This window comes from Pseudophryne corroboree, chromosome 6 (assembly GCF_028390025.1).
Source record: "Pseudophryne corroboree isolate aPseCor3 chromosome 6, aPseCor3.hap2, whole genome shotgun sequence".
NCBI lineage: Eukaryota > Metazoa > Chordata > Amphibia > Anura > Myobatrachidae > Pseudophryne > Pseudophryne corroboree.
Window position 1 is genome coordinate 333619097 of NC_086449.1, and position 25905 is coordinate 333645001.

A 25905-nucleotide genomic window follows, 5' to 3' on the forward strand; every position below is an offset into this window, starting at 1 on the left:
ATCAGGTGGTGTGCACTGGCTCCTCCCCCTATGACCCTCCTCCAAGCCTCAGTTAGGTTTTTGTGCCCGTCCGAGCAGGGTGCAATCTAGGTGGCTCTCCTAAAGAGCTGCTTAGAAAAAGTTTATAGGTTTTTTATTTTACAGTGAGTCCTGCTGGCAACAGGCTCACTGCAACGAGGGACTTAGGGGAGAAGAAGTGAACTCACCTGCGTGCAGGATGGATTGGCTTCTTAGGCTACTGGACACCATTAGCTCCAGAGGGATCGAACACAGGCCCAGCCATGGAGTCCGGTCCCGGAGCCGCGCCGCCGACCCCCTTGCAGATGCCGAAAAGTGAAGAGGTCCAGAAACCGGCGGCAGAAGACTTTTCAGTCTTCATGAGGTAGCGCACAGCACTGCAGCTGTGCGCCATTGTTGTCACACACTTCACACCAACGGTCACGGAGGGTGCAGGGCGCCCTGGGCAGCAATGAGAATACCTTGTTCTGGCTAAAAAATACATCACATATAGCCCCTGGGGCTATATGGATGTATTTAACCCCTGCCAGGTCTCACAAACTCCGGAGAAGAGCCCGCCGAAATAGGGGGCGGGGCCTATCTCCTCAGCACACAGCGCCATTTTCCTGCTCAGCTCCGCTGCGAGGAAGGCTCCCAGGACTCTCCCCTGCACTGCACTACAGAAACAGGGTAAAACAGAGAGGGGGGGGCACTTTTTTGGCGTTTTTTGATATATATTAAGCTGCTATAAGGGAGACAACACTTCTATAGGGTTGTTCCTATATATTTATAGCGCTTGGGTGTGTGCTGGCAAACTCTCCCTCTGTCTCCCCAAAGGGCTAGTGGGGTCCTGTCTTCGATAAGAGCATTCCCTGTGTGTCTGCTGTGTGTCGGTACGTGTGTGTCGACATGTATGAGGACGATGTTGGTGTGGAGGCGGAGCAATTGCCGGTAATGGTGATGTCACCCCCTAGGGAGTCGACACCGGAATGGATGGCTTTGTTTATGGAATTACGTGATAATGTCAGCACATTACAAAAATCAGTTGACATGAGACGGCCGGCAAACCAGTTAGTACCTGTACAGGCGTCTCAGACACCGTCAGGGGCTGTAAAACGCCCTTTACCTCAGTCGGTCGACACAGACACGGACACCGAATCTAGTGTCGACGGTGAAGAAACAAACGTATTTTCCAGTAGGGCCACACGTTATATGATCACGGCAATGAAGGAGGCTTTGCATATCTCTGATACTGCATGTACCACAAAAAGGGGTATTATGTGGAGTCTGAAAAAACTACCTGTAGTTTTTCCTGAATCAGACGAATTGAATGAAGTGTGTGATGAAGCGTGGGTTAACCCCGATAGAAAACTGCTAATTTCAAAGAAGTTATTGGCATTATATCCTTTCCCGCCAGAGGTTAGGGCGCGCTGGGAAACACCCCCTAGGGTGGATAAGGCGCTCACACGCTTATCAAAACAAGTGGCGTTACCGTCTCCTGAAACGGCCGCCCTCAAGGATCCAGCGGATAGGAGGCTGGAAACTACCCTGAAAAGTATATACAATCATACTGGTGTTATACTGCGACCAGCCATCGCCTCTGCATGGATGTGCAGTGCTGGGGTGGTTTGGTCGGATTCCCTGACTGAAAATATTGATACCCTAGATAGGGACAGTATTTTATTGACTTTAGAGCAATTAAAGGATGCTTTTCTTTATATGCGAGATGCTCAGAGGGATATTTGCACTCTGGCATCGAGAGTAAGTGCGATGTCCATATCTGCCAGAAGAAGTTTATGGACGCGACAATGGTCAGGTGATGCGGATTCCAAACGGCATATGGAAGTATTGCCGTATAAGGGGGAGGAATTATTTGGGGTCGGTCTATCGGATTTGGTGGCCACGGCAACAGCCGGGAAATCCACCTTTTTTTACCTCAGGTCCCCTCCCAACAGAAAAAGACACCGTCTTTTCAGCCGCAGTCCTTTCGTTCCTATAGGAACAAGCGGGCGAAAGGACAGTCATATTTGCCCCGAGGCAAAGGAAAGGGTAAGAGAGTGCACCAAGCAGCTTCTTCCCAGGAGCAGAAGCCCCCCCCGGCTTCTGCAAAGCCCTCAGCATGACGTTGGGGCTTTACAAGCGGACTCAGGGGCGGTGGGGGGTCGACTCAAGAATTTCAGCGCACAGTGGGCTCACTCACAGGTGGACCCCTGGATCCTGCAGATAGTATCTCAGGGTTACAGGTTGGAATTCGAGAAGTCTCCCCCTCGCCGGTTCCTAAAGTCTGCTCTGCCAACGTCTCCCTCAGACAGGGCGACGGTATTGGAAGCCATTCGCAAGCTGTATTCTCAGCAGGTGATAGTCAAGGTACCCCTCCTACAACAGGGAAAGGGGTATTATTCCACACTATTTGTGGTACCGAAGCCGGACGGCTCGGTAAGACCTATTCTAAATCTGAAATCTTTGAACCTGTACATACAAAAATTCAAGTTCAAGATGGAGTCACTCAGAGCAGTGATAGCGAATCTGGAAGAAGGGGACTTTATGGTGTCCCTGGACATCAAGGATGCTTACCTGCATGTCCCAATTTGCCCTTCACATCAAGGGTACCTCAGGTTCGTGGTGCAAAACTGTCATTATCAGTTTCAGATGCTGCCGTTTGGATTGTCCACGGCACCTCGGGTCTTTACCAAGGTAATGGCCGAAATGATGTTTCTTCTGCGAAGAAAAGGCGTATTAATTCCCTTACTTGGACGATCTCCTGATAAGGGCAAGGTCCAGGGAACAGCTGGGGGACGTAGTAGCACTAACCCAAGTAGTGCTGCAACAGCACGGGTGGATTCTGAATTTTCCAAAATATCAATTGACCCCGACGACACGTCTGCTGTTCCTGGGAATGATTCTGGACACGGTTCAGAAAAAGGTGTTTCTTCCGGAGGAGAAAGCCAGGGAGTTATCCGAACTTGTCAGGAACCTCCTAAAACCAGGGAAAGTGTCTGTGCATCAATGCACAAGAGTCCTGGGAAAGATGGTGGCTTCTTACGAAGCGATTCCATTCGGCAGATTCCACGCAAGAACTTTTCAGTGGGATCTGCTGGACAAATGGTCCGGATCGCATCTGCAGATGCATCAGCGGATAACCTTATCGCCACGGACAAGGGGTGTCTCTTCTGTGGTGGTTGCAGAGTGCTCATCTGTTAGAGGGCCGCAGATTCGGCATACAGGACTGGGTCCTGGTGACCACGGATGCCAGTCTGAGAGGCTGGGGAGCGGTCACACAGGGAAGAAACTTCCAGGGAGTATGGTCAAGCCTGGAGATGTCTCTTCACATAAATATACTGGAGCTAAGAGCGATTTACAATGCTCTAAGCCTGGCAAAACCCCTGCTTCAGGGTCAGCCGGTGTTGATCCAGTCGGACAACATCACGGCAGTCGCCCACGTAAACAGACAGGGCGGCACAAGAAGCAGGAGAGCAATGGCAGAAGCTGCAAGGATTCTTCGCTGGGCGGAAGATCAGGTGATAGCACTGTCAGCAGTGTTCATTCCGGGAGTGGACAACTGGGAAGCAGACTTCCTCAGCAGACACGATCTACACCCGGGAGAGTGGGGACTTCATCCAGAGGTTTTCCACATGATTGTGAACCGTTGGGAAAAACCAAAGGTGGACATGATGGCGTCTCGCCTCAACAAAAAACTGGACAGGTATTGCGCCAGGTCAAGAGACCCTCAGGCAATAGCTGTGGACGCTCTGGTAACACCGTGGGTGTTCCAGTCAGTGTATGTGTTTCCTCCTCTGCCTCTCATACCAAAAGTACTGAGAATTATACGGCAAAGGGGAGTAAGAACGATACTCGTGGCTCCGGATTGGCCAAGAAGAACTTGGTACCCGGAACTTCAGGAGATGCTCACGGAAGATCCGTGGCTTCTACCTCTAAGACGGGACCTGCTTCAGCAGGGACCGTGTCTATTCCAAGACTTACCGCGGCTGCGTTTGACGGCATGGCGGTTGAACGCCGAATTCTAAAGGAAATAGGCATTCCGGAAGAGGTCATTCCTACACTGGTAAAAGCCAGGAAGGAGGTGACTGCACAACATTATCACCGCATTTGGAGAAAATATGTTGCGTGGTGTGAGGCCAGGAAGGCCCCCACGGAGGAATTTCAATTGGGTCGATTCCTACATTTCCTGTAAACAGGATTGTCTATGGGCCTCAAATTGGGGTCCATTAAGGTTCAAATTTTGGCCCTGTCGATTTTCTTCCAGAAAGAATTGGCTTCAGTTCCTGAAGTCCAGACTTTTGTAAAAGGAGTACTACATATACAGCCCCCGGTTGTGCCCCCAGTGGCTCCGTGGGACCTTAATGTAGTTTTGGATTTTCTCAAATCCCATTGGTTTGAGCCACTCAAATCGGTGGATTTGAAATATCTTACATGGAAAGTAACCATGCTACTGGCCCTGGCTTCAGCCAGGAGAGTGTCAGAATTGGCGGCTTTATCGTATAAAAGCCCATATCTGATTTTCCATTCGGACAGGGCAGAACTGCGGACGCGTCCTCATTTTCTGCCTAAGGTGGTGTCAGCGTTTCACCTGAACCAGCCTATTGTGGTGCCTGCGGCTACTAGCGATTTGGAGGATTCCAAGTTGCTGGACGTTGTCAGGGCATTGAAAATATATATTTCAAGGACGGCTGGAGTCAGAAAATCTGACTCGCTGTTTATACTGTATGGTGCGTGTATGGTGTAGGGTGCTCCTGCTTCTAAGCAGACGATTGCTCGTTGGATTTGTAGCACAATTCAACTTGCACATTCTGTGGCAGGCCTGCCACAGCCTAAATCTGTCAAGGCCCATTCCACAAGGAAGGTGGGCTCATCCTGGGCGGCTGCCCGAGGGGTCTCGGCATTACAACTCTGCCGAGCAGCTACGTGGTCGGGGGAGAACACGTTTGTAAAATTCTACAAATTTGATACCCTGGCTAAAGAGGACCTGGAGTTCTCTCATTCGGTGCTGCAGAGTCATCCGCACTCTCCCGCCCGTTTGGGAGCTTTGGTATAATCCCCATGGTCCTGACGGAGTCCCCAGCATCCACTAGGACGTCAGAGAAAATAAGATTTTACTTACCGATAAATCTATTTCTCGTAGTCCGTAGTGGATGCTGGGCGCCCATCCCAAGTGCGGATTGTCTGCAATACTTGTACATAGTTATTGTTACAAAAAAATCGGGTTGTTATTGTTGTGAGCCGTCTGTTCAGAGGCTCCTACGTTTGTCATACTGTTAACTGGGTTCAGATCACAAGTTGTACGGTGTGATTGGTGTGGCTGGTTTGAGTCTTACCCGGGATTCAAAATCCTTCCTTATTGTGTATGCTCGTCCGGGCACAGTATCCTGAGGCTTGGAGGAGGGTCATAGGGGGAGGAGCCAGTGCACACCACCTGATCCTAAAGCTTTATTTTTGTGCCCTGTCGCCTGCGGAGCCGCTAATCCCCATGGTCCTGACGGAGTCCCCAGCATCCACTACGGACTACGAGAAATAGATTTATCGGTAAGTAAAATCTTATTTTTTTGTAAAGCGCTGCAGAATTTGTGCACTACATGGATAGATAGATAGATAGATAGATAGATAGATATATTCTGTTATTAAATAAATTATTACATTGAAATGAACTACTCTGCTCTACGGCATTGAATTTACTGTAATAGAGCTGAGCCGGAGTTGTGCCCCGACATCATTAGCGACAGCACACTGTAGGTTGGTAGTATCTACTAATGTAGTGGTTCTCAACTCCATCCCTCAAGTTTTCCCAAAAGTCACGTTTTGAGGATTTCTGTCTGTGGAAGCATGTGGGATAATGACTGGCCCAGCAAAATGATAAACTTATGTTTGCATAATTAAAGAAATCCACAAAACATGACCTGTTGGTGGTACTTGAGGTCTGGAGGTGAGAACCCATTCGCTAATGTTTGCTCTTTGACACATCTTGTTGCACACAAAGCAGAATACATACAAAATCACAGCAGATGGGATGTTTGCTGTTACTGTACCCAGGCCCGGCGCTACCCGCTCAGCGAAGGGATGCAGTGCAGGGAGGCGCTGGGACAGAGAGGCGCTTTCCCTGCTCTGAATCCCTTCACTGCTGCGCCGTCCTGTGACTCCTGTCCCCCCTGCTGCTGCTGTGTCTGTCACTGTATGACAGTCACTGGCAGCAGCGTCTGCAGAATCAAAAACCTCCTGCCTCCCCTCCCCGTGTGACAGCGGCTGAGTACGGGACAGACGGGGGCGGAGCTTAACGGGCCGAAAGGGGGCGGGGTTAACCGGGACAGAAGGGGCGGAGCTACACTGACCAGGCTGCACTGCAGTACAGAGGGAGACTGGCTTAGGTAAGTGGTTGGTGTGTGTGTGTATATATGTGTGAATTGTGTGTGTGAGGTATGTCTGCGTACGCGCACTTTATGGACGCTAGTACTGGGGGGGGCATTACGTATAATGACGCTACTACTGGGGGAGGCCATTACATGCAAGGACGCTACTACTACTGGGGGGGCATTACGTATAAGGACGCTACTACTACAGGGGGGCATTACGTGAAACTACGCTACTACTGGGGTGGCCATTATTTATAAGGACGATACTACTACTAGGGGGGAATTACGTATAAGGATGTTACTACTACTGTGGGTGCACTACGTATAAGGATGCTACTACTACAGGGGGGGCTTTACGCGTAACAACGCTACTACTACTGGGAGGGTGCAATACATATAAGGACGCTACTACAGGGGGGGCATTACGCGTAACAACGCTACTACTGCTGGGGGGGGGGCATTACTTATAAGGACGCTACTAGTACTACGTGGGAATTACATATAAGGAGGCTTCTACTGGGGGTGCATTATGTAAAAGGACGCTACTACTACTGTGGGGCATTACGTATATGGACGATACTACTATTATGGGGAATTACGTATAAGGACGCTTTTACTACTGGGGGTGCACTACGTATAAGGACGCTACTACTACTGGGAGGGGGCAATACATATAAGGACGCTACTACAGGGGGGGCATTACGCGTAACAACGCTACTACTGCTGGGGGGGGGCATTACTTATAAGGACGCTACTAGTACTACGTGGGAATTACATATAAGGAGGCTTCTACTGGGGGTGCATTATGTAAAAGGACGCTACTACTACTGTGGGGCATTACGTATATGGACGATACTACTATTATGGGGAATTACGTATAAGGACGCTTTTACTACTGGGGGTGCACTACGTATAAGGACGCTACTACTGCTGGGGGGGGGCATTACGTATAAGAACGCTACTACTACTTGGGGGCATTATATATAAGGACGCTACTATTACTCGGGGGGGCATTACGTATAACAATGCTACCACTACTAGAGGGGCATTACGTATAAGGATGCTACTACTGGGGGGGCATTATGCATAAGGACGCTACTACTACAGGGGGGGGGCAATACATGTAAAGATGCTACTACTGGGGGGGCTATTACGTATAAGGACGCTACTAGTACTGTGGGGGGGGGCATTACGTATAAGGACGCTACTACTACTAGGGGGGAATTACGTACAAGGACGCTTCTACTACTGGGGGTGCACTACGTATAAGGACGCTTCTACTACTGGGGGGGGGCATTACGTATATAAGGACGCATCTACTACTGGGGGTGCACTACGTATAAGGATGCTACTACTACTCTGTGTGCATTATGTATAAGGATGCTACTACTACTGGGGGGGCACTACGTATAAGGATGCTACTACTACTGGGGGGCATTATGTATAAGGATGCTACTACTACTGTGAGTGCATTATGTATAAGGGTGCTACTACTACTGGGGTGCATTACATATAAGGACGCTACTACTACGGGTGGGGCATTACGTATAAGATTAATAAGATTGTGCTACATTGTGGCGTAATTTTAAATGGGGGTACTATTGTGTGGCCATGCCCCTTAGTTGTGAGACCACACCCCTTTTCCCGGCGCACGCCAACGGAATATGGGAGGGCGCAATTTTATAGTTTGCAGGGGGGCGCCGAACACCCTAGCACCGGCCCTGACTGTACCGACAGCAGTATCCCGTCTGCCGGAATACCGGCAGCGAGTCCCCACATGGGCTTGCTGCGCTTGCCACACATCGTACCCGGTGGCTTGCTTCGCTCACCACAGGTTCTATTCCCACTCAGTTGGTGGCGTGGACCCACCAAATGAGTAGGAATATCGAGAGCTTTTCGGGATTATGGGGGTCATTTAGACCCGATGGCACAGCAGCGATCGGGTGTGAACTGCGCATGCCAGACAGTCGATGACTGTCTTTAGCTAGCAATAGACTGCCTGATTGACAGGCAGAGGTGGGATGGTGTGGGACGGCGGCGTTAAGCTGCCGTTTAGTGGACGCAGTCTGGCCAAAGCAGTCGTGGCCGGACCCTTGGGGGGGCAGGCTGCGTCGGCTGCGTGATGTCACTCGCAGCCGCTGCGACCCGGGCAGCGACGAGTAGCTCCTGGCCAGCGTGCAGGAGCTGCGCTGGCTGGGAGCTACTCCTGAAGTACAAAAGCATCGCCGCTGTGCGATGCTTTTGTACTTCGGCAGCGGGCAGGGACTGACATGCGGGGCGGGCTAGCCCTGTGCTTGGCGTCCCCCCGCATGTCCGTGTGCCTGATCGTAGCTGTGCTAAATTTAGAACAGCTACGATCAACTCTGAATCACCCCCTATATACGCTGGTATGTCACCGGCAGCCGGGATTCCGGCAGCCAGTATATAGACTGCATCCCCACAGAGGAGATGAGTGGTAAATAATGTGAGTTCAGCCAGAAGGGGAAATACTTGTGAATGTGACTCCTTAGAGAGCCATAAATCATAGATATTTGTAAATAAATATGTGCATACATTTTTTTTATGTACAGAAGCTCTAAAATAGTGAACATATCAAGTCATAGTAATTGAGAGAAAATGGAAAATATATGATAAAATAACAGCAGAGATAAGATAATGCTGGCCACACATGCTGTGGTATCTGCAGCAACATCAGATAATTGGACTGATATCAGAGCATGTTTAGTCTCAAAAGGAACCTTTATTCATAATATGAGTTGAATAGGCCAGTCACATATATACAGTAGATAACAAGCCCAGTGATGTCAGTAGACACTTAAGGTGGCCATACATTGTCAGAAAAAACTCATCAGGCAGACAGACCTCTGACATCCTGAAAACAGACAAGTTATCTGGTACAGATATTTTATTGTTTCATGATGCCAAATAATTGGTCACTATCTGTTTAATGGGGAGTTATCTGAGCACAAACTATCACATCTGGCAGGCATGCTGAAAGATATATATTTTTTTACCTACTGATAACTAGTGCTCATTTGCGGCCATATCTCGAACAATTATCAGCCTAGTCAGCCAATGATTGTATAGTCAGGCTGATAATTGCGAAGTGTATGGCCACCTTTAAAATATATGGTCAATTTAAAAAGTGCTGATTGGTTGGAAGATGTGCAGTTGGCGTAAATTGATAAATCCCTCATGATCTACAATGTGTGTGGTTTGCGAAAGAAGTAGCAAGTATTGTGAACGCAAAAAAGATGGCTTTTAGGAAATATAAGCAGACACAAAATAATGAAGACAAAGAGATATATCTTGTTAGACAGAAGGAGACTAAGAAGGTAATCAGATGTGCAAAGGCACAAGCTGAGGACAAAATGGCCCAGTTAGTGGGTAAAGGAGGCAAAACTTTTTTTTAGGTATATAAGCGAAAAGGAGAAAAACAAAAGGCACAATAATAAGACTAAAGACAGACTGGGAGTCTTGTTGAGGGAGACAATTTAATAGCGGATCATCTTAATTATTTTTGCTCCGTATTAACTACTGAAAGAGAGGGGAAGGGGCCACAGTTAAACAAGTACATTTACAGATGAGAAGGTCCTCACACAACTCCCAAAGCTGAAAGTGGATAAATCATTGGTGCCATATGGGATACATCCAAGGATATTAAAAGAGCTTAAAGGGGTGCTGGTAGCACCATTAACAGAATTATTCAACCAGTCACTAGCTACAGGAGTAATTCCAGAGGACTGGAAAAGGGCGAATGTAGGCCCACTGCACAAAAGTGGAAGCAAAGAAGAGACAAGCAAGTACCGACCAGTAAGCCTTACATCTGATAAAGCAGAATATTTATCGTATATAAAACCCTTTATGAGGTCTAAGAACACTGTACGCTATTTACGTATGAAGTACCGTAAGGGTACGCTCGTTGCGTAACAATCGCTCAGCCGTAGTCGAGACGCTCAAGCGTCACGTTCGCTCACGGCCAAGAGATCACTGGCAGGCACGCTATTGGCTGCTGACTAACGTAATGATTCGCTATAGCGTAGCGGACGCTCGGGACCACGAGGAGATCACCAGCGGCGCTGACGCTCACAATGTTAAACCTTTAAACCTAAACCATAAACAATGCAGTATGCTGTAAAACCTTAGTGTAGAGATAGGGTGTAGATGCAACACAGTGTAACCTTATTAACTCAAAAGCTGTTTGAGCGTCACCGACGCTCTGAGAATACTTAACACTATAAGAAATACACAGATACCTGGGCTTAGGGTCCAACGCGTAATATATATATATTATGAATGATATACTTGCAAAAGAATTAATACAAATACAAATCATACACTACAATATAACATAGGCTACCTAACCAGATAACTACACAGGAAATATAATACAATTACTATTTAAGGGAAAATAAGAGAGAAAGAGGAGAAGAGAGAGAGAGAGAGAAATTGGCTCACAATAACAAGAAGATCAATATGGTTGCGGAGAAAGACTTACGCACAAAGGAAACGATCGCATGCGCCTCTGGACATCCAGCTCCCGATTTTCAGCAATGATAACCGTTGAAGAGTGAGAGCTGGATGTGATCGGCTTGTCTATTTATGCCCCACACACAATACAATTCAATGGTCCCTACAATCTCATTGTTCATTGGACACAGGAATTCCTCCTCGCATTATAACAAAAGGTCATAGGTTGATTCATACAGGTGGGCCGTGACTATTTCCAACAGCTCAGGTGGGAGGGAAACTGGGTTTCCCGCCGCATGGATAAGTAAGTGCAAATACAGTAAATGTTCATAAACTTCTTATGTCCATAACTATTCGCACGAGCGATTAATCTGCTTCAAACCAACACCGGAATATTGCTAATTAAATACTCTTCCGATGGGTACTAAACACCACTGTATTACTCCTGTCTGACCCTTCGTATCAAACAAAGAGGGATTTCTCTGTTCATGAACATTCTATATTAACCAAACTTTCAGAATCTATCAAAGGGACCATGATCTACAAAATACATTATATAGTGAAAATATGTAATGATTGAGTCGCACGCTACGATCACATAAACTCTACCGTAAATACGCATACCGTGCGCCTGCGGGTGCCCGCGACTGAGTATGCGCACGTACGGGAGCGCGTACGCATGCGCAGCACGGACCTGTGTGAGGTGCAAATATGGTAGTGTGCATAGAGATATTTTTCTGACTTTGACAGTCCACCCTTTGGCAGTCAACAATAACTGCCACCTTCTAAAACATTTCAAAAAGAGAAAAATATATGTCAGGGGTTAATACATTTACATGGTTGGGTAGGGGAGGAGAGGAGAAGGTAGGAAAAGGGTATGACCTAGTGAGATAGCAGAAGCATGTGTGTATGAATCCGTGTTTGGGGGTCATGTATCATCATGCCGTACGTGTTTTAAATCAAGCTTCGAGGTATTGCGAAGTATACATTTGAATTCCTTCTTATCCCGTGGTACGGGTCTGTGGATGGGCTGTCAAACTTTACCGAGCTCTTTTTGGCTTTGGTTGTAACAAAATGGGGGAGCACATTTTAGTTGATGATACATGAATGGGGGAGATATGTGATTGCTGATATCTGTGCCTATATTCCCTATCGACTATGTGTGTCATTACCTGAGGGTTGTAGAAATGAAGAAAAGACATAATTACGGTAAATGCGGTGGTATTCTATGTCAGGTAAATGTACATTCGTCGATTGAGGTCTTGTTTGGTGTCTGTTGAATGCAGTCTTCTTTGTGCTTTTGCCCATAAGGTGCGAGCAAAAGCTGTCAATGTCCATAGATTTACAAAAGTGTTGGGCTAGCGTAATTTTAAAATTTCTAGGGAAACTGGGGATCCATGGCATAGTTCATCAAAAATCTGTGTATCAGGTTGTCAAAACTTCTTCTTTAATCCATCTGTTGTCTGTATATCGGCTCATCAAATTCCTCGTCCAAGTGGGTCTTTTTACCTTGGAGGAAACGGAAAAACAGGTGAAAGAAACGGACCGTAGAAATCGCATTTTCATCACATCATTGTTTCTACATTTGGGTCATAAATCAAGTCCATTGGAATTACAGTTTCCTCACTCCTTAAACTCATTACCCTAGTACGACGATTGCACCTCATTAAAGCCTGACCGCATCTAAATATCAAACCAATCGTTATGATAACACCTAAGATACATAGGAGAAACTTCCCAACATCCATTATGACTCCTTGAGCCCAGTCTCCTAAACCAGAGAACCAATTTCGCGGGTTCAACCATGACACCCAACCAGTCAGCTCATTACCTACAGCAGCAAGAGTGAGATTGTGTCTCCTGCGAAATTCCCACTTCAGTTGGAGAATATCGTCCATCTTTTGGTCTATGACCTCGACCGGGTCCTCGGTGCTATTCGTAATATATGTGCAACATTTCACGCCGTATTGTGTTGCCAGTGTGACACAATATCCGCCTGTCACTGCTGTGAGGTAATTAAGAACCATTCTATGCTGTACCAGTTCTGTTTTATAAGCTTGAAGTTCCCTTCCAGTATACCTAAACGTGTCATCATACATTTCAGTGATATTATCTAACAAATTTGCAAGCGCAGATATGTATTTATAATTCAACACTCCTCTAGCGGTGCGAGTGATATCTAACGCGATTAGAAACTGAATCCCGGTGGATTCATGGATCATGTCAGAGGCCGGATGCTCTGTTCTTTCTATCAGGTGCCGTTTAACTACGTGCTCGTAATGGGTGTGAGTATAAGGAGTTTGGGCAACACGGTGTATGTCTTTCATTTTGTCATGTGATACAGTCATTACTTCAGGCAGTACTTTTCCAATATAACACAATCCTTCAGAGTTTGGGGCAAGCCACTTATACGCCTTTCTCCCGCATATGAAATATGCATCATCGGGGAGAACATATGGGACGGAGTAGGACATAACCATATTACACACCTTCCATGTGAAATCTCCTAACCCTAATTCTTCCATCTGCTTAGTACACGTATCAGGTTGTACGATATGTGCACAGTATCCTGGTGATACCTCTCCAACTCTCGTAATCCTATTTCCTAAGGTATACCTATACCGGAAAGATTTTCCTCTACTGGCTATGTGGCGTATAAGCTCTGTATCTGTAGGCATTCTATCTGCTCTATGCGAAAAGGTCATGGTTTGATTACTCCATGACACTTCCCAATTTCCTGGCTTTCGGGGATTGGAGATGTTAAAACATAATAGGGACCTATCCACATGGTATTGGTGGAGCTTCAAACTAGGAGGGCTGGAGATATTAAACCTCCTGTCCACCGGTCTCCCACCACTTAACTCAAGTACCTCCCCTAACGTTAAAGGAAATGGTACTAGCCCTGATTTGCTATGACCTTGAGGTACTTGAGAGCATACCCAACAATCTGTTTTATTTAACACACTACCCACTAAGGAGTGATAGTCACTCAATGGATGCCGGTCCATATGGATATTAAAACTGGATTGGCATTTCTTTATGCACCCATCCTCAATGACATTGTTACAGAGCCTACAGATACAGTTTTCTTCAGCTAACAATCCTTCACAATTCCTTCTATTGTCAATGCTATCGGATCGTTTTCTGATACTCGCCTTTACTTGTTGGTTAAGTTGTTCTTGGAAAACTACGCCTCCATTTTTATCATCAGAACCCATTCCAGAACCTCTCTCGACCTCCATGGTACTCTCGCCGGAACAGACTGCTCTGGTCAACATCATGGTCAACAGGAAAATCCGGATCACAGTCTCTTGGGGCAAGTCCATCTTGTAGGAGGAAACGGAGAAGAATGAGAAGGGGGAAAAAATAATTTGAGGGAGAGGGGATGGGAAGTTGGAGAAAAACAATAAAAGGGAACAGGGGATCGACAACTGCTTTTGGTCTTGTGATTTTAAATGCTCAGGTGCCGCCTCAATCCTCCTGGAACAGACACTCCAGTGATACAACCTCTACCGTCTGTTCCTTATCACGGGGCCTCTCTGGAACAGCAACCTTTTTACAGTGGGACGAATGAACCCAAGTCTCTCTCTCAGCAACCTTCAATGCTGTAGTGCTAGTCAATAAGACCTGGTATGGTCCTTCCCATCTGTCAATAAGGCAACCTGAGCGTAGAAAATTCCGTATCATTACATAATCCCCAGGTTCAATGTCATGACAATTACTATCTGGTAAATCAGGAATCACCAACTTCAGATTATCATTTTGATTCCTTAACTGTTTACTCATATTAATCAAGTATTTTACAGTCACTTCATTGTTACACTTCAAATCATCCTGAGGGTTAATCATAACATGCGGTTGTCGACCAAACAAGATTTCAAAGGGAGACAGATTAAGAGGGGACCTGGGAGTGGTTCTGATGCTGTACAGTACAATGGGTAAAGCTTCTGGCCATGTCAATCCTGTCTCTGCCATCACTTTACTCAGTTTATTTTTAATAGTGCTGTTCACTCTTTCCACTTTCGCACTCGCCTGTGGACGGTATGGAGTGTGCAGCTTGCTATCAATTCCCATCAATTTACACATTCCTTGGAAGACATCACCTGTAAAATGGGTACCCCTATCACTTTCGATAATTCTAGGGATACCATATCTACATACAAATTCCTGCACAATTTTCTTAGCAGTAAACATAGCAGTATTTGTGGCCGCCGGAAATGCTTCGACCCAATTTGAAAAAACATCTATACAAACAAGTACATATTTCAAATTTCGACAAGGGGGTAATTGAATGAAGTCAATCTGTATTACCTGGAAAGGGCCGCCGGCAGGTGGGATATGAGATGGTTCTGTAGGTATTGCCTTTCCGATGTTCTTTCTCAGACAGGTAAGGCATGACATTGCTCTTTTACTCGCATGAGATGAAAATCCTGGGGCACACCAATATGCTCTTACCAACTTGCACATCCCTTCCTTGCCCAGATGAGTCAGCCCGTGGGCTCCCTCAGCTAAACATGGAAGGTATGCTCTGGGGGCCACTGGTTTACCGTGTCCATCCGTCCAGAGTCCTGAGGACTCCTGGCCATATCCTTTTGCCTTCCAGCCTGCCTTTTCCTGTGTGGAACACAAATTTTGCATCTCACACAACTTCTGTGTGTTGATGGTATTAAATACCATCAGTTGTGTGGTGTCTGTCTGTCTGGGGGTAGCAGCTGCTAACTTAGCAGCTTCGTCTGCTCGGCTGTTACCAAGTGATACTGGGTCTTGGCTATATGTGTGTGCTTTACATTTGATAACAGCCACTCTGTCGGGTTCCTGTATCGCTGTTAGAAGCCTTTTTATGTGAGCTGCATGCGCTACCGGTGTACCAGCTGCCGTCATGAAATTTCTGAGGCGCCATAGGGCTCCGAAATCATGGACTACCCCGAATGCGTATCTAGAATCGGTGTAGATATTGGCTGATTTGCCCTTAGCCAATTCACATGCTCTGGTTAGGGCGACCAGTTCAGCAACCTGGGCTGAGTGAGGTGGACCTAGCGGTTCCGCTTCTATGGTGCCTTGGTCATCTACGACTGCATATCCAGTGCACAAGTCTCCCGAGTCTGACTGTCTATGACAACTACCGTCCGTGTAGAACGTAAGTTCTACATCTTCCAGTGGGTTGTCACTGATGTCAGGCCTTGCGGTAAAATTTTGGGTCAAATATTCCATACAATCATGTGTGTCTTCCTTTGTATTAAATTCTCCTTCCCCACCACTCTCATCCTCCACCCTTTGTGCCTGTCCAGGCACACCTGGGAGATATGTTGCAGGATTTAATGCACTGCATCTCCTTATGGTGATGTTTACGGGGGCCATTAGTGCCAATTCCCATCTTGTAAACCGCGCTGATGAGACGTGTCTGGTTTGGGCAGAATTTAATAAGGCTGACACTGCATGTGGTGTATGAATTGTGAGGTTGTGACCTAGCACAACGTCTTCGCTTTTCGTTACTAGCAATGCTATCGCAGCAACGCTTCGCAAGCATGTGGGGAGGGATCGCGCTACCGTATCTAGCTGAGCGCTGTAATATGCTACTGGCCTGCTGGCATCACCGTGCTTTTGGGTTAGTACGCCTGCCGCGCAACCAGCACTTTCTGTTCCGTATAGTTCAAAGGGTTTCCCATAGTCTGGCATACCTAATGCTGGTGCCTGCGTTAGGCACTGTTTAAGTCTCTCAAATGCTGTCTCAGACTCGTCTGTATGCGAAATCCGATCAGGTTTGTTTGAGGAGACCATCTCCTGCAAGGGTAACGCTAGAATGGAAAACCCTGGGATCCAGTTACGGCAATACCCACACATTCCTAAAAATGTTCTGATCTGTTGCTGGGTTTGTGGCAGAGTCATGTCTCTAATTGCTTGAATTCTATCAGCGGTCAGGTGTCTCAGTCCTTGTGTTAGACAGTGTCCCAAATATTTTACCCTAGTTTGGCATAATTGCAACTTGTCTTTGGAAACCTTGTGTCCTGTGTCTGAAAGATGAAACAGGAGCTGTTTCGTATCCTTCAGGGATGCTTCCAATGAATCAGAACACAGTAGTAGATCATCCACGTACTGTATTAATACTTATCCACTCACTGGTTGGAAAGACTGTAAACAATCATGCAAAGCCTGGGAAAATATACTTGGGCTATCTATGAATCCTTGTGGTAATCGAGTCCATGTGTATTGGACTCCTCTGTATGTAAATGCAAACAAATATTGACTGTCAGGGTGCAGAGGTACCGAAAAGAAAGCGGAGCAGAGGTCAATAACCGTGAAAAATTTCGCAGTGGGAGGGATTTGCATTAGGATGACAGCTGGATTTGGCACTACGGGGAACTGACTCTCAACTATTTTGTTAATCCCCCTTAGATCCTGCACTAGCCGGTAACCCCTCCCCCCACTCTTTTTAACAGGGAAGATGGGACTATTGGCAGTGCTGGACGTTCTTACCAGAATGCCCTGTTGTAGCAAGCGCTCTATTACGGGATACACTCCTAACTCCACCTCTGGCTTCAGAGGGTACTGTGGGATTTTTGGAGCTATCCTACCATCTTTTACTTGTACAATTACCGGAGCTACGTTTGCCATTAATCCAGTGTCCTGTCCATCTTTAGTCCAAAGTGACTCTGGTATCTAGGATGTCATTTCTTCTACTTGGGAGGGAGTCCTATTTGTCATAATGGTATGTGACATTAATTTTGACGGGGAGTCTAACATGTCTCGCACTTCCTGAGCGTGATTCTCAGGTATGTCCAAGAATACACCTTCAGGAGTACAATAAATGACGCACCCCATTTTACACAGTAAGTCTCTTCCCAGGAGATTAGTCGGTGCCGATGCAGCCAGCAAAAAGGAATGCTTGGTATGTAAAGGCCCTACTGTAATCTCGGCTGGTTTGCTAACAGGGTAGTGCTGGACTACTCCCATTACCCCTATGGCTGGAATTGTCTTACCAGTGGTTCTCATGCCCACTGTCGAATTTATCACTGATTTGGCCGCCCCTGTGTCTACAAGAAAGTTTAATGATTTACCAGCTACATTGATTGCAATTTCTGGTTCACTTCCAAGGCTTGCAATCAATTTTACTGGCTGCAGATTACAGGTATGGCCACACCCCTATTGGGTATGGTGACCTCCCTGAATCCCGCTGGCAGCAACTACTTGTGATGGAGTTAATTGGGAGCTACCAGAGGCTTGCCAGTCTCTGTTCGGGGGATATCTTTTTGTTTCCCCTGTATGTGGCTCATAACTCCGTTTCTGCGGACCCTGATCCCAATGTCGTGTGTCGTGTCGTTGTCTAGGGGGTTGGTATGAGTTTCGTGAATTCTTCACTCTACAATCTCGTGCCATGTGTCCCTGTTTATGACAAGAATAACAAGTAACCACATTTGACTTACCCACAGGGTTTGGTGATATAAACAAAGGCTGCCTTGTGGTCAGGGCCTGTATACTTACTGCCATTAACTTATCACCTTGTTGTTCCCTGTGTCTGGTGATGTTCCTATCGTGATCAATAGCAGCCTCTCTCAAAGTAGCCACAGACAGACCTCGCCAACATGGTTGTGTGGTCTGTACCCTAGTCTTCAATGACTCCTTTAAACCATCCATCAGTACCGATACTGCTACTTCTCGATGGTTTATGTTTGTTTTAATGTCCTCTATGCCTGTGTATTTTGCCATTTCTGATAATGCTCTGTGAAAATACTCTGCAGCTGTTTCTGACTCCTTCTGTTTAATGGAGAATATTTTGTTCCATTTAACTACGGCTGGGAAATACTCCTTTAACTGTAAACTTATTCTTTTTACATTGTCTTTGTTGTACACTTCTGTAAGAGGTACATCCTGATCTAATCCACAGTCAGCTAAAAATTGAGCTGCGTCGACATTGGAGGGTAAACATGCTCTCAGCAATATCTGCCAGTCTTTATTGTTGGGCTCTACAGTGTTACCTGGGTCTCTGATGTATTTTTGGCTGGCAACTAAGTCTTTTCTAGGGTCAGGGAATTCCGAAACTATGGTCCTTAATTCCATTCGGGAAAATGGGCTGTACATGGCAATGTTCCTAACAGGAGTGACTCCTGAAGTGTCTGTTTTCCCATTTGGAACTACTATTACCTTAACAGGATTAACTCTAACAACCTCATTCTGTGTAGATTCTACAGGCTGTGGTGAAATAGTTTCAGCATAGTGTATGTTGCCGTACTTACCCGTTGATACGACCTCACCTATCCCTCCGCTAGGGGCCTTTGTTACTAATCTCGGGGGTGGAGCTGTGCCTACTGTGGTCTCTGCTATGGTGGCTGCTAGAGAGAGCGCTGAAATTGTTGCCGATTCGTCCTCTTGATCACACTCCTGAGGAAAGTTCAAAACAGGGTACAACTTGCACGGGTTAATACTTGCATTGGTTAATTGGTTAACATTATCTTTAACATTTACACAGTTGCTAAGTGTTTGTTTGTTTGTTACACCTTAATGCGTCATTCTCCGCAACCAATTTTTCTCCCGATATATATGGTGGCGGTGGGGCCGTGGCTATCAGTTTTCTGATCGAGCCAGATCCCGCCGCCTGAGCCAATCCTCTCTGTATGTCACCCTCCTGTTGCCACAACTGTAAATAATCATAATGCTTGATTCGTCTCTTTGCTGATTTAATGAGACATATCCTTCTCCTTAAATTTTGTAACACTTCTAGGCTGAAGCTACCTACTTTTGGGAATTTCTCCCCGTCATGTACCGTCATTCTCTCCCATTCATCACATAAAGCTTCTGTGTGACTTCCGTATTTCTCACACATTACGTACCTTGCCGACCCGACTGGTCGGTTCACTGAATCAACCCGAACCGAGGTTGATCGCCCCCTACCTGAACAAGTGGCCCCCATAGTTCGAAGGTGTTGCTTTATTCAGCCAACCCTTACGCAAACCAAAATGTTCAAAATAGGCTGACGGTGGCGGTTTACCGAGTACCCCACTCACTCGCCCACGCCGACCAATACGACCTGATCACACTGCTCTAGTGCTAGCGTACTCGACCCAGGGCCCCTGCGACCTGAACCTCTATTTACTGGAACCTGCGAGGGTGATCCGAAGAACACTTACTCTTTCCAGTAACTATTGGTTGTTGGATAGTTCCTGAGTGAGCAGCGAACCTCCCTTAAAATAAAAAAATTACACAAATCACGTTAGAATGTACAAATAGCGTTTATGACCTTCGTACACAAATAGTACCGGTCAGGTTTACTAATGTACACAATTACGTGCGGTACAATCGTTCAGCACATAAGCAACTAATCTTATGTACGGAGCGACCAGTGGAATCGAAAATTACGGCTGCGAATTCCTTCAGCCAGAGCTTGTATGGCCTATATGGGTGTTGCACCAACCCTTTTAGGTGTTGTGCCTGAGGGTGGACTGTATAGCGGACTTCCTTGTCTGCTGTACCTGAACCTGCTGGTCTGCTATGACCTCCTGGTCTGTTACAGTATGACCTCCTGGTCTGCTATACTCTAATGCTCAAATTGTATGTTTTAACCAGGGATGCCTCCCTAGCCACCATGTACACGTATGTTACACGTATGTACCTCACAAGAACTCGACTTTTCTTGTGGTTCAACCTCAAAAATTGTAAAAAACAAACACTCACTCACCACATATACACTTTTGTTTCTATTTCTATTTCTGCGCAGAAATTTTTCTTTAGACCAGATGTGTTACCAATTAGGAGAAGGATCTGTTAATTTAAATTTCGAATGTTAAAATAGATTTGCGCGATTTATCGCCTTGCGTTATTTACCGCGTTGCGCTATTTATCGCGTTGAAAAAAAAATTAACACTTGTGATTTGAGTTACGTGGGCGTACCCGTACGCTCCGTTGCGTAATATACGCTGCGTGCGTCGGCCCTTGGGTTGCGTACGCAAGTCTCAGTCCTTTGTTAGAGACACGTGTACGCAAAGCAAAGATCCACCGTAACACAATTTATACGTTTATCAATGTAGATGATCCTTTATCATCTACCGCGCACCACACTGACTTCGCCTTGTCTCTCAGGCACAGCTGTGTTTGTCTATACTTTAACTATATTACCTTTTTACTCTTAAACTATGAAATAGCGGCAAATCTCTCTTAGCACGTTTATCAACTATAAAACTGGCAAACAGGAGAGTGATATATGAAAATACACGAATGAAAAGAAATGCAGATATGCGTGCGTGTGTACGCAAGACAGAAATAAACAGTTTTAAAAAGACACTATCGTTTTGTTCTTACCTCCGGTCCCGGATTCCTTCAGCACCCTTTACTAAGCGAAGCAGACGCTTATCCCGACAGCACTACGAGGAATATAACCTCCCGCCCTTTGCTGATGGATAATGTCTGCTGTATCTACCTAGCAGAGATGTGTGAAGGACAGGACGAGCCCGCAATTGATAAAGCAGAATATTTATCGTATATAAAACCCTTTATGAGGTCTAAGAACACTGTACGCTATTTACGTATGAAGTACCGTAAGGGTACGCTCGTTGCGTAACAATCGCTCAGCCGTAGTCGAGACGCTCAAGCGTCACGTTCGCTCACGGCCAAGAGATCACTGGCAGGCACGCTATTGGCTGCTGACTAACGTAATGATTCGCTATAGCGTAGCGGACGCTCGGGACCACGAGGAGATCACCAGCGGCGCTGACGCTCACAATGTTAAACCTTTAAACCTAAACCATAAACAATGCAGTATGCTGTAAAACCTTAGTGTAGAGATAGGGTGTAGATGCAACACAGTGTAACCTTATTAACTCAAAAGCTGTTTGAGCGTCACCGACGCTCTGAGAATACTTAACACTATAAGAAATACACAGATACCTGGGCTTAGGGTCCAACGCCTAATGTATATATATTATGAATGATATACTTGCAAAAGAATTAATACAAATACAAATCATACACTACAATATAACATAGGCTACCTAACCAGATAACTACACAGGAAATATAATACAATTACTATTTAAGGGAAAATAAGAGAGAAAGAGGAGAAGAGAGAGAGAGAAATTGGCTCACAATAACAAGAAGATCAATATGGTTGCGGAGAAAAACTTACGCACAAAGGAAACGATCGCATGCGCCTCTGGACATCCAGCTCCCGATTTTCAGCAATGATAACCGTTGAAGAGTGAGAGCTGGATGTGATCAGCTTGTCTATTTATGCCCCACACACAATACAATTCAATGGTCCCTACAATCTCATTGTTCATTGGACACAGGAATTCCTCCTCGCATTATAACAAAAGGTCATAGGTTGATTCATACAGGTGGGCCGTGACTATTTCCAACAGCTCAGGTGGGAGGGAAACTGGGTTTCCCGCCGCATGGATAAGTAAGTGCAAATACAGTAAATGTTCATAAACTTCTTATGTCCATAACTATTCGCACGAGCGATTAATCTGCTTCAAACCAACACCGGAATATTGCTAATTAAATACTCTTCCGATGGGTACTAAACACCACTGTATTACTCCTGTCTGACCCTTCGTATCAAACAAAGAGGGATTTCTCTGTTCATGAACATTCTATATTAACCAAACTTTCAGAATCTATCAAAGGGACCATGATCTACAAAATACATTATATAGTGAAAATATGTAATGATTGAGTCGCACGCTACGATCACATAAACTCTACCGTAAATACGCATACCGTGCGCCTGCGGGTGCCCGCGACTGTGAGTATGCGCACGTACGGGAGAGCGTACGCATGCGCAGCACGGACCTGTGTGAGGTGCAAATATGGTAGTGTGCATAGAGATATTTTTCTGACTTTGACACATCAGTAGTAGGAAAGTTGATGGAAACACTCTCTTAAAAGAAAGAGTTGTAGATTATCTCAAATCCAGCAATTTACAGGATCCCAAACAGCATGGATTCACTGTGGGCAGATCATGCCAACCAAACCTTATCGATTTTTTTTGACTGTCTGACTAAAGTAATAGATAAAGGTGGAGCCGTAGATATAGCTTATCTAGACTGTCCCACATCGCAAACTACTAAATAAACGCAAAAGCTTGGGATTGGATACTAAGTGGCTGAATGGAGCCGTAGATATAGCTTATCTAGACTGTCCCACATCGCAAACTACTAAATAAACTCAAAAGCTTGGGATTGGATACTAAGTGGCTGAATGGATAAGATCTTGGTTGCAGGATAGAAAACAGAGGGGGTCATTCCGAGTTGTTCGCTCGTTATTTTTTTGTCGCAACGGAGCGATTAGTCGCTAATGCGCATGCGCAATGTCCGCAGTGCGACTGCGCCAAGTAAATTTGCTATGCAGTTAGGTATTTCTCACGGCATTACAAGGTTTTTTCTTCGTTCTGGTGATCGTAATGTGATTGACAGGAAGTGGGTGTTTCTGGGCGGAAACTGGCCGTTTTATGGGTGTGTGCGAAAAAACGCTACCGTTTCTGGGGAAAACGCGGGAGTGGCTGGAGAAACGGAGGAGTGTCTGGGCGAACGCTGGGTGTGTTTGTGACGTCAAACCAGGAACGAAACTGACTGAACTGATCGCAGATGCAGAGTAAGTGTGGAGCTACTCAGAAACTGCTAAGAAGTGTCTATTCGCAATTCTGCTAATCTTTCGTTCGCAATTTTGATAAGCTAAGATTCACTCCCAGTAGGCGGCGGCTTAGCGTGTGCAAAGCTGCTAAAAGCAGCTTGCGAGCGAACAACTCGGAATGACCCCCATAGTTGTATTAAATGGAGTACATTCACAGGAGGGAAATGTTACCAGTGGAGTACCCCAGGGATCTGTACTTGGACCAATGCTTTTTAATATCTTTATTGGACACATTGAAAATGGCATTAAAGGGAAATTATGCCTTTTTGCAGATGACACAAAGGTATGCAACAGGATAGACACCCCAGGAGGGGTAAAACAAATGATTGAGGATCTAGGTAGATTAGAGGAATGGTCAAGAGCGTGGCAATTACAGTTTAATGCAAAATCATGCACTTGGGTCTGAAAAATCCAAAAGCTAAATATAGTATTAATTGCACTATACTGGAAACTACTGAGGAGGAAAGGGATCTAGGAGTCACTATTTCAGGTGACTTAAAGGCAGGTAAGCAATGTAACAAAGCAATGAGGAAGGCTAGTCAGATGCTGTGTTCAATTCTGGAGGCCATATCTTCAAAATTATATTAATACATTAGAGACTGTACAAAGAAGGGCAACTAAAAGGGTGCATGGCCTACATCATAAAACATACCCAGAAAGACTAAAAAATCTCAATATGTATAGTTTGGAGCAGAGAAGGGAAAGGGGGGACATGATAGAAACATTCAAATATATCAAGGGTTTTAACAAAGTCCAGGAGGGAAACATTCTTCAAATGAGGAGAAGTATTAGAACACAAGGACGTGCACTGAAACTGGAGGAGGTAGGTTCAGGGGAAATTTGCGGAAAATTTACTTCACAAAAAGAGTAGTGGACAAGTGGAATAGCCTCCCATCAGAGGTGGTAGAGGCTAAGACAGTAGAGCAATTTAAGCATTCATGCATTGGATAGACATAAGAATATCCTTACAAAGAAATAAGGCTCAAATAAGGTTTGATTTAAAAATATGATTGAAAAAAAAAAAAAAGGGGGCAGACTAGATGGGCCAAGTGGTTCTTATCTGCCGTCACATTCTATGTTTCTATGTAACGTCTAGGTGTTCCTGGAGAAGCATGCACTGTCCTACAAAATATTCAAAAAAATTTATCCTACTCTTTACAGGTAAATCAGCCAAGAAAAGCTCCGCCCCATGAAAAGGCCACAGATTTGCCGACTACTAATATGACCGTTGCTGCAAAGCCGCCAAAGAAGAACAAAGGGAGGAACAGACTAAAAAGGTTGAAAGAAAAACAGAAAGTTTGGAAAACAAAAGCTGCAATGCAAAAGAAGACATGATTCTGGTAATAGAAGAAGGACTTGTATAAGAAATTAGGTTCTATATGGGAAATAATTTCACTGTACCATTTTATCCTTCAACTGAGACGCCCACACCTTAAGTAGGTGTGTATAATAGCTTTTGTTACTATTATTATATTGGAAAAGCTGACACAAACAGCCAAGCAGCACTTTGTAAAGGATCCTGAGGAAGAACCAAACTACAGTATCTTCCTGGAAGAAAGATTCACCTTACAAGTAGTACAGGCTAATGGGTGGTCTGGCACAATTATCAGTCTGACTTTCCCCAGGTTTCAAGTGGCCAGAAAATAACAACCAACTGGTATTTACAAATAATATAACATTGAAATGTGTTACTGTTCCTCCAAGAATAAAGTCTAATTTTGAGTGAAAATGTATCAAATGACTGTACTAAATTAATTTGGATATTGTGTTACAATCCCAAAAGAAATGGTGTCATGTTTTTAAGGTATAGTACTGTGCAAATCACCATGAGCTTAGAGTAGAGCTCCTTGTCAAGTGTACCAAGGGGGTCATTCCGAGTTGATCGCTAGCTGAAAATGTTCGATGCGCAGCGATGATGCAAAAAAATGGCACTTCTGCGCATGCGGCGCAATGCGCACGCGCAACGTACTTTCACAACGGCCGATGTAGTTTCACACAAGGTCTAGCAAAAATTTTCAGTCGCACTGCTGGCCGCAGAGTGATTGACATTAAGTGGGCGTTTCTGGGTGTCAACCGACCGTTTTCAGGGAGTGTTAGGAAAAACGCAGGTGTGGCAGGAAAATGCAGGCGTGGCTGGGTGAACGCAGGGCGTGTTTGTGACGTCAAATCCGGAACTGAATGGTCTGAAGTGTTCGCAAGCGCTGAGTAGGTCTGAAGCTACTCAGAAACTGCACAATATTTTTTGTATCCGTTCTGCGATGCAATCGTTCACACTTCTAAGATACACTCCCAGAGGGCTGCGGCTTAGCGTTTGCACGGCTGCTAAAAACTGCTAGCGAGCGATCAACTCGGAATGACCCCCTAAGTTACTGGTGTAACACTAATATTATGAGCCTGCTGATATTTAGTAGTTCACTGTTGTGATTAATGTGCTTTTTTTTTCAGGTTTTTATTG

At 45.5% G+C, this 25905-nt stretch overlaps 1 protein-coding gene across 4 annotated transcripts in view; it reads left to right on the plus strand.

Annotated features, from left to right (window-relative positions):
* ICE2 (interactor of little elongation complex ELL subunit 2) overlaps positions 1-25179 on the plus strand; it is a 435266-nt gene extending 410087 nt beyond the window's left edge. For all 4 annotated transcript variants that reach the window (XM_063926398.1, XM_063926397.1, XM_063926396.1 and 1 more), the window contains one exon: positions 24612-25179. In XM_063926398.1, the coding sequence (XP_063782468.1) occupies positions 24612-24785 (174 nt within the window). In that variant the 3' untranslated portion in view covers positions 24786-25179. The remainder of the gene's footprint in view (positions 1-24611) is intronic.
* The last annotated feature ends 726 nt before the right edge of the window (positions 25180-25905 follow it).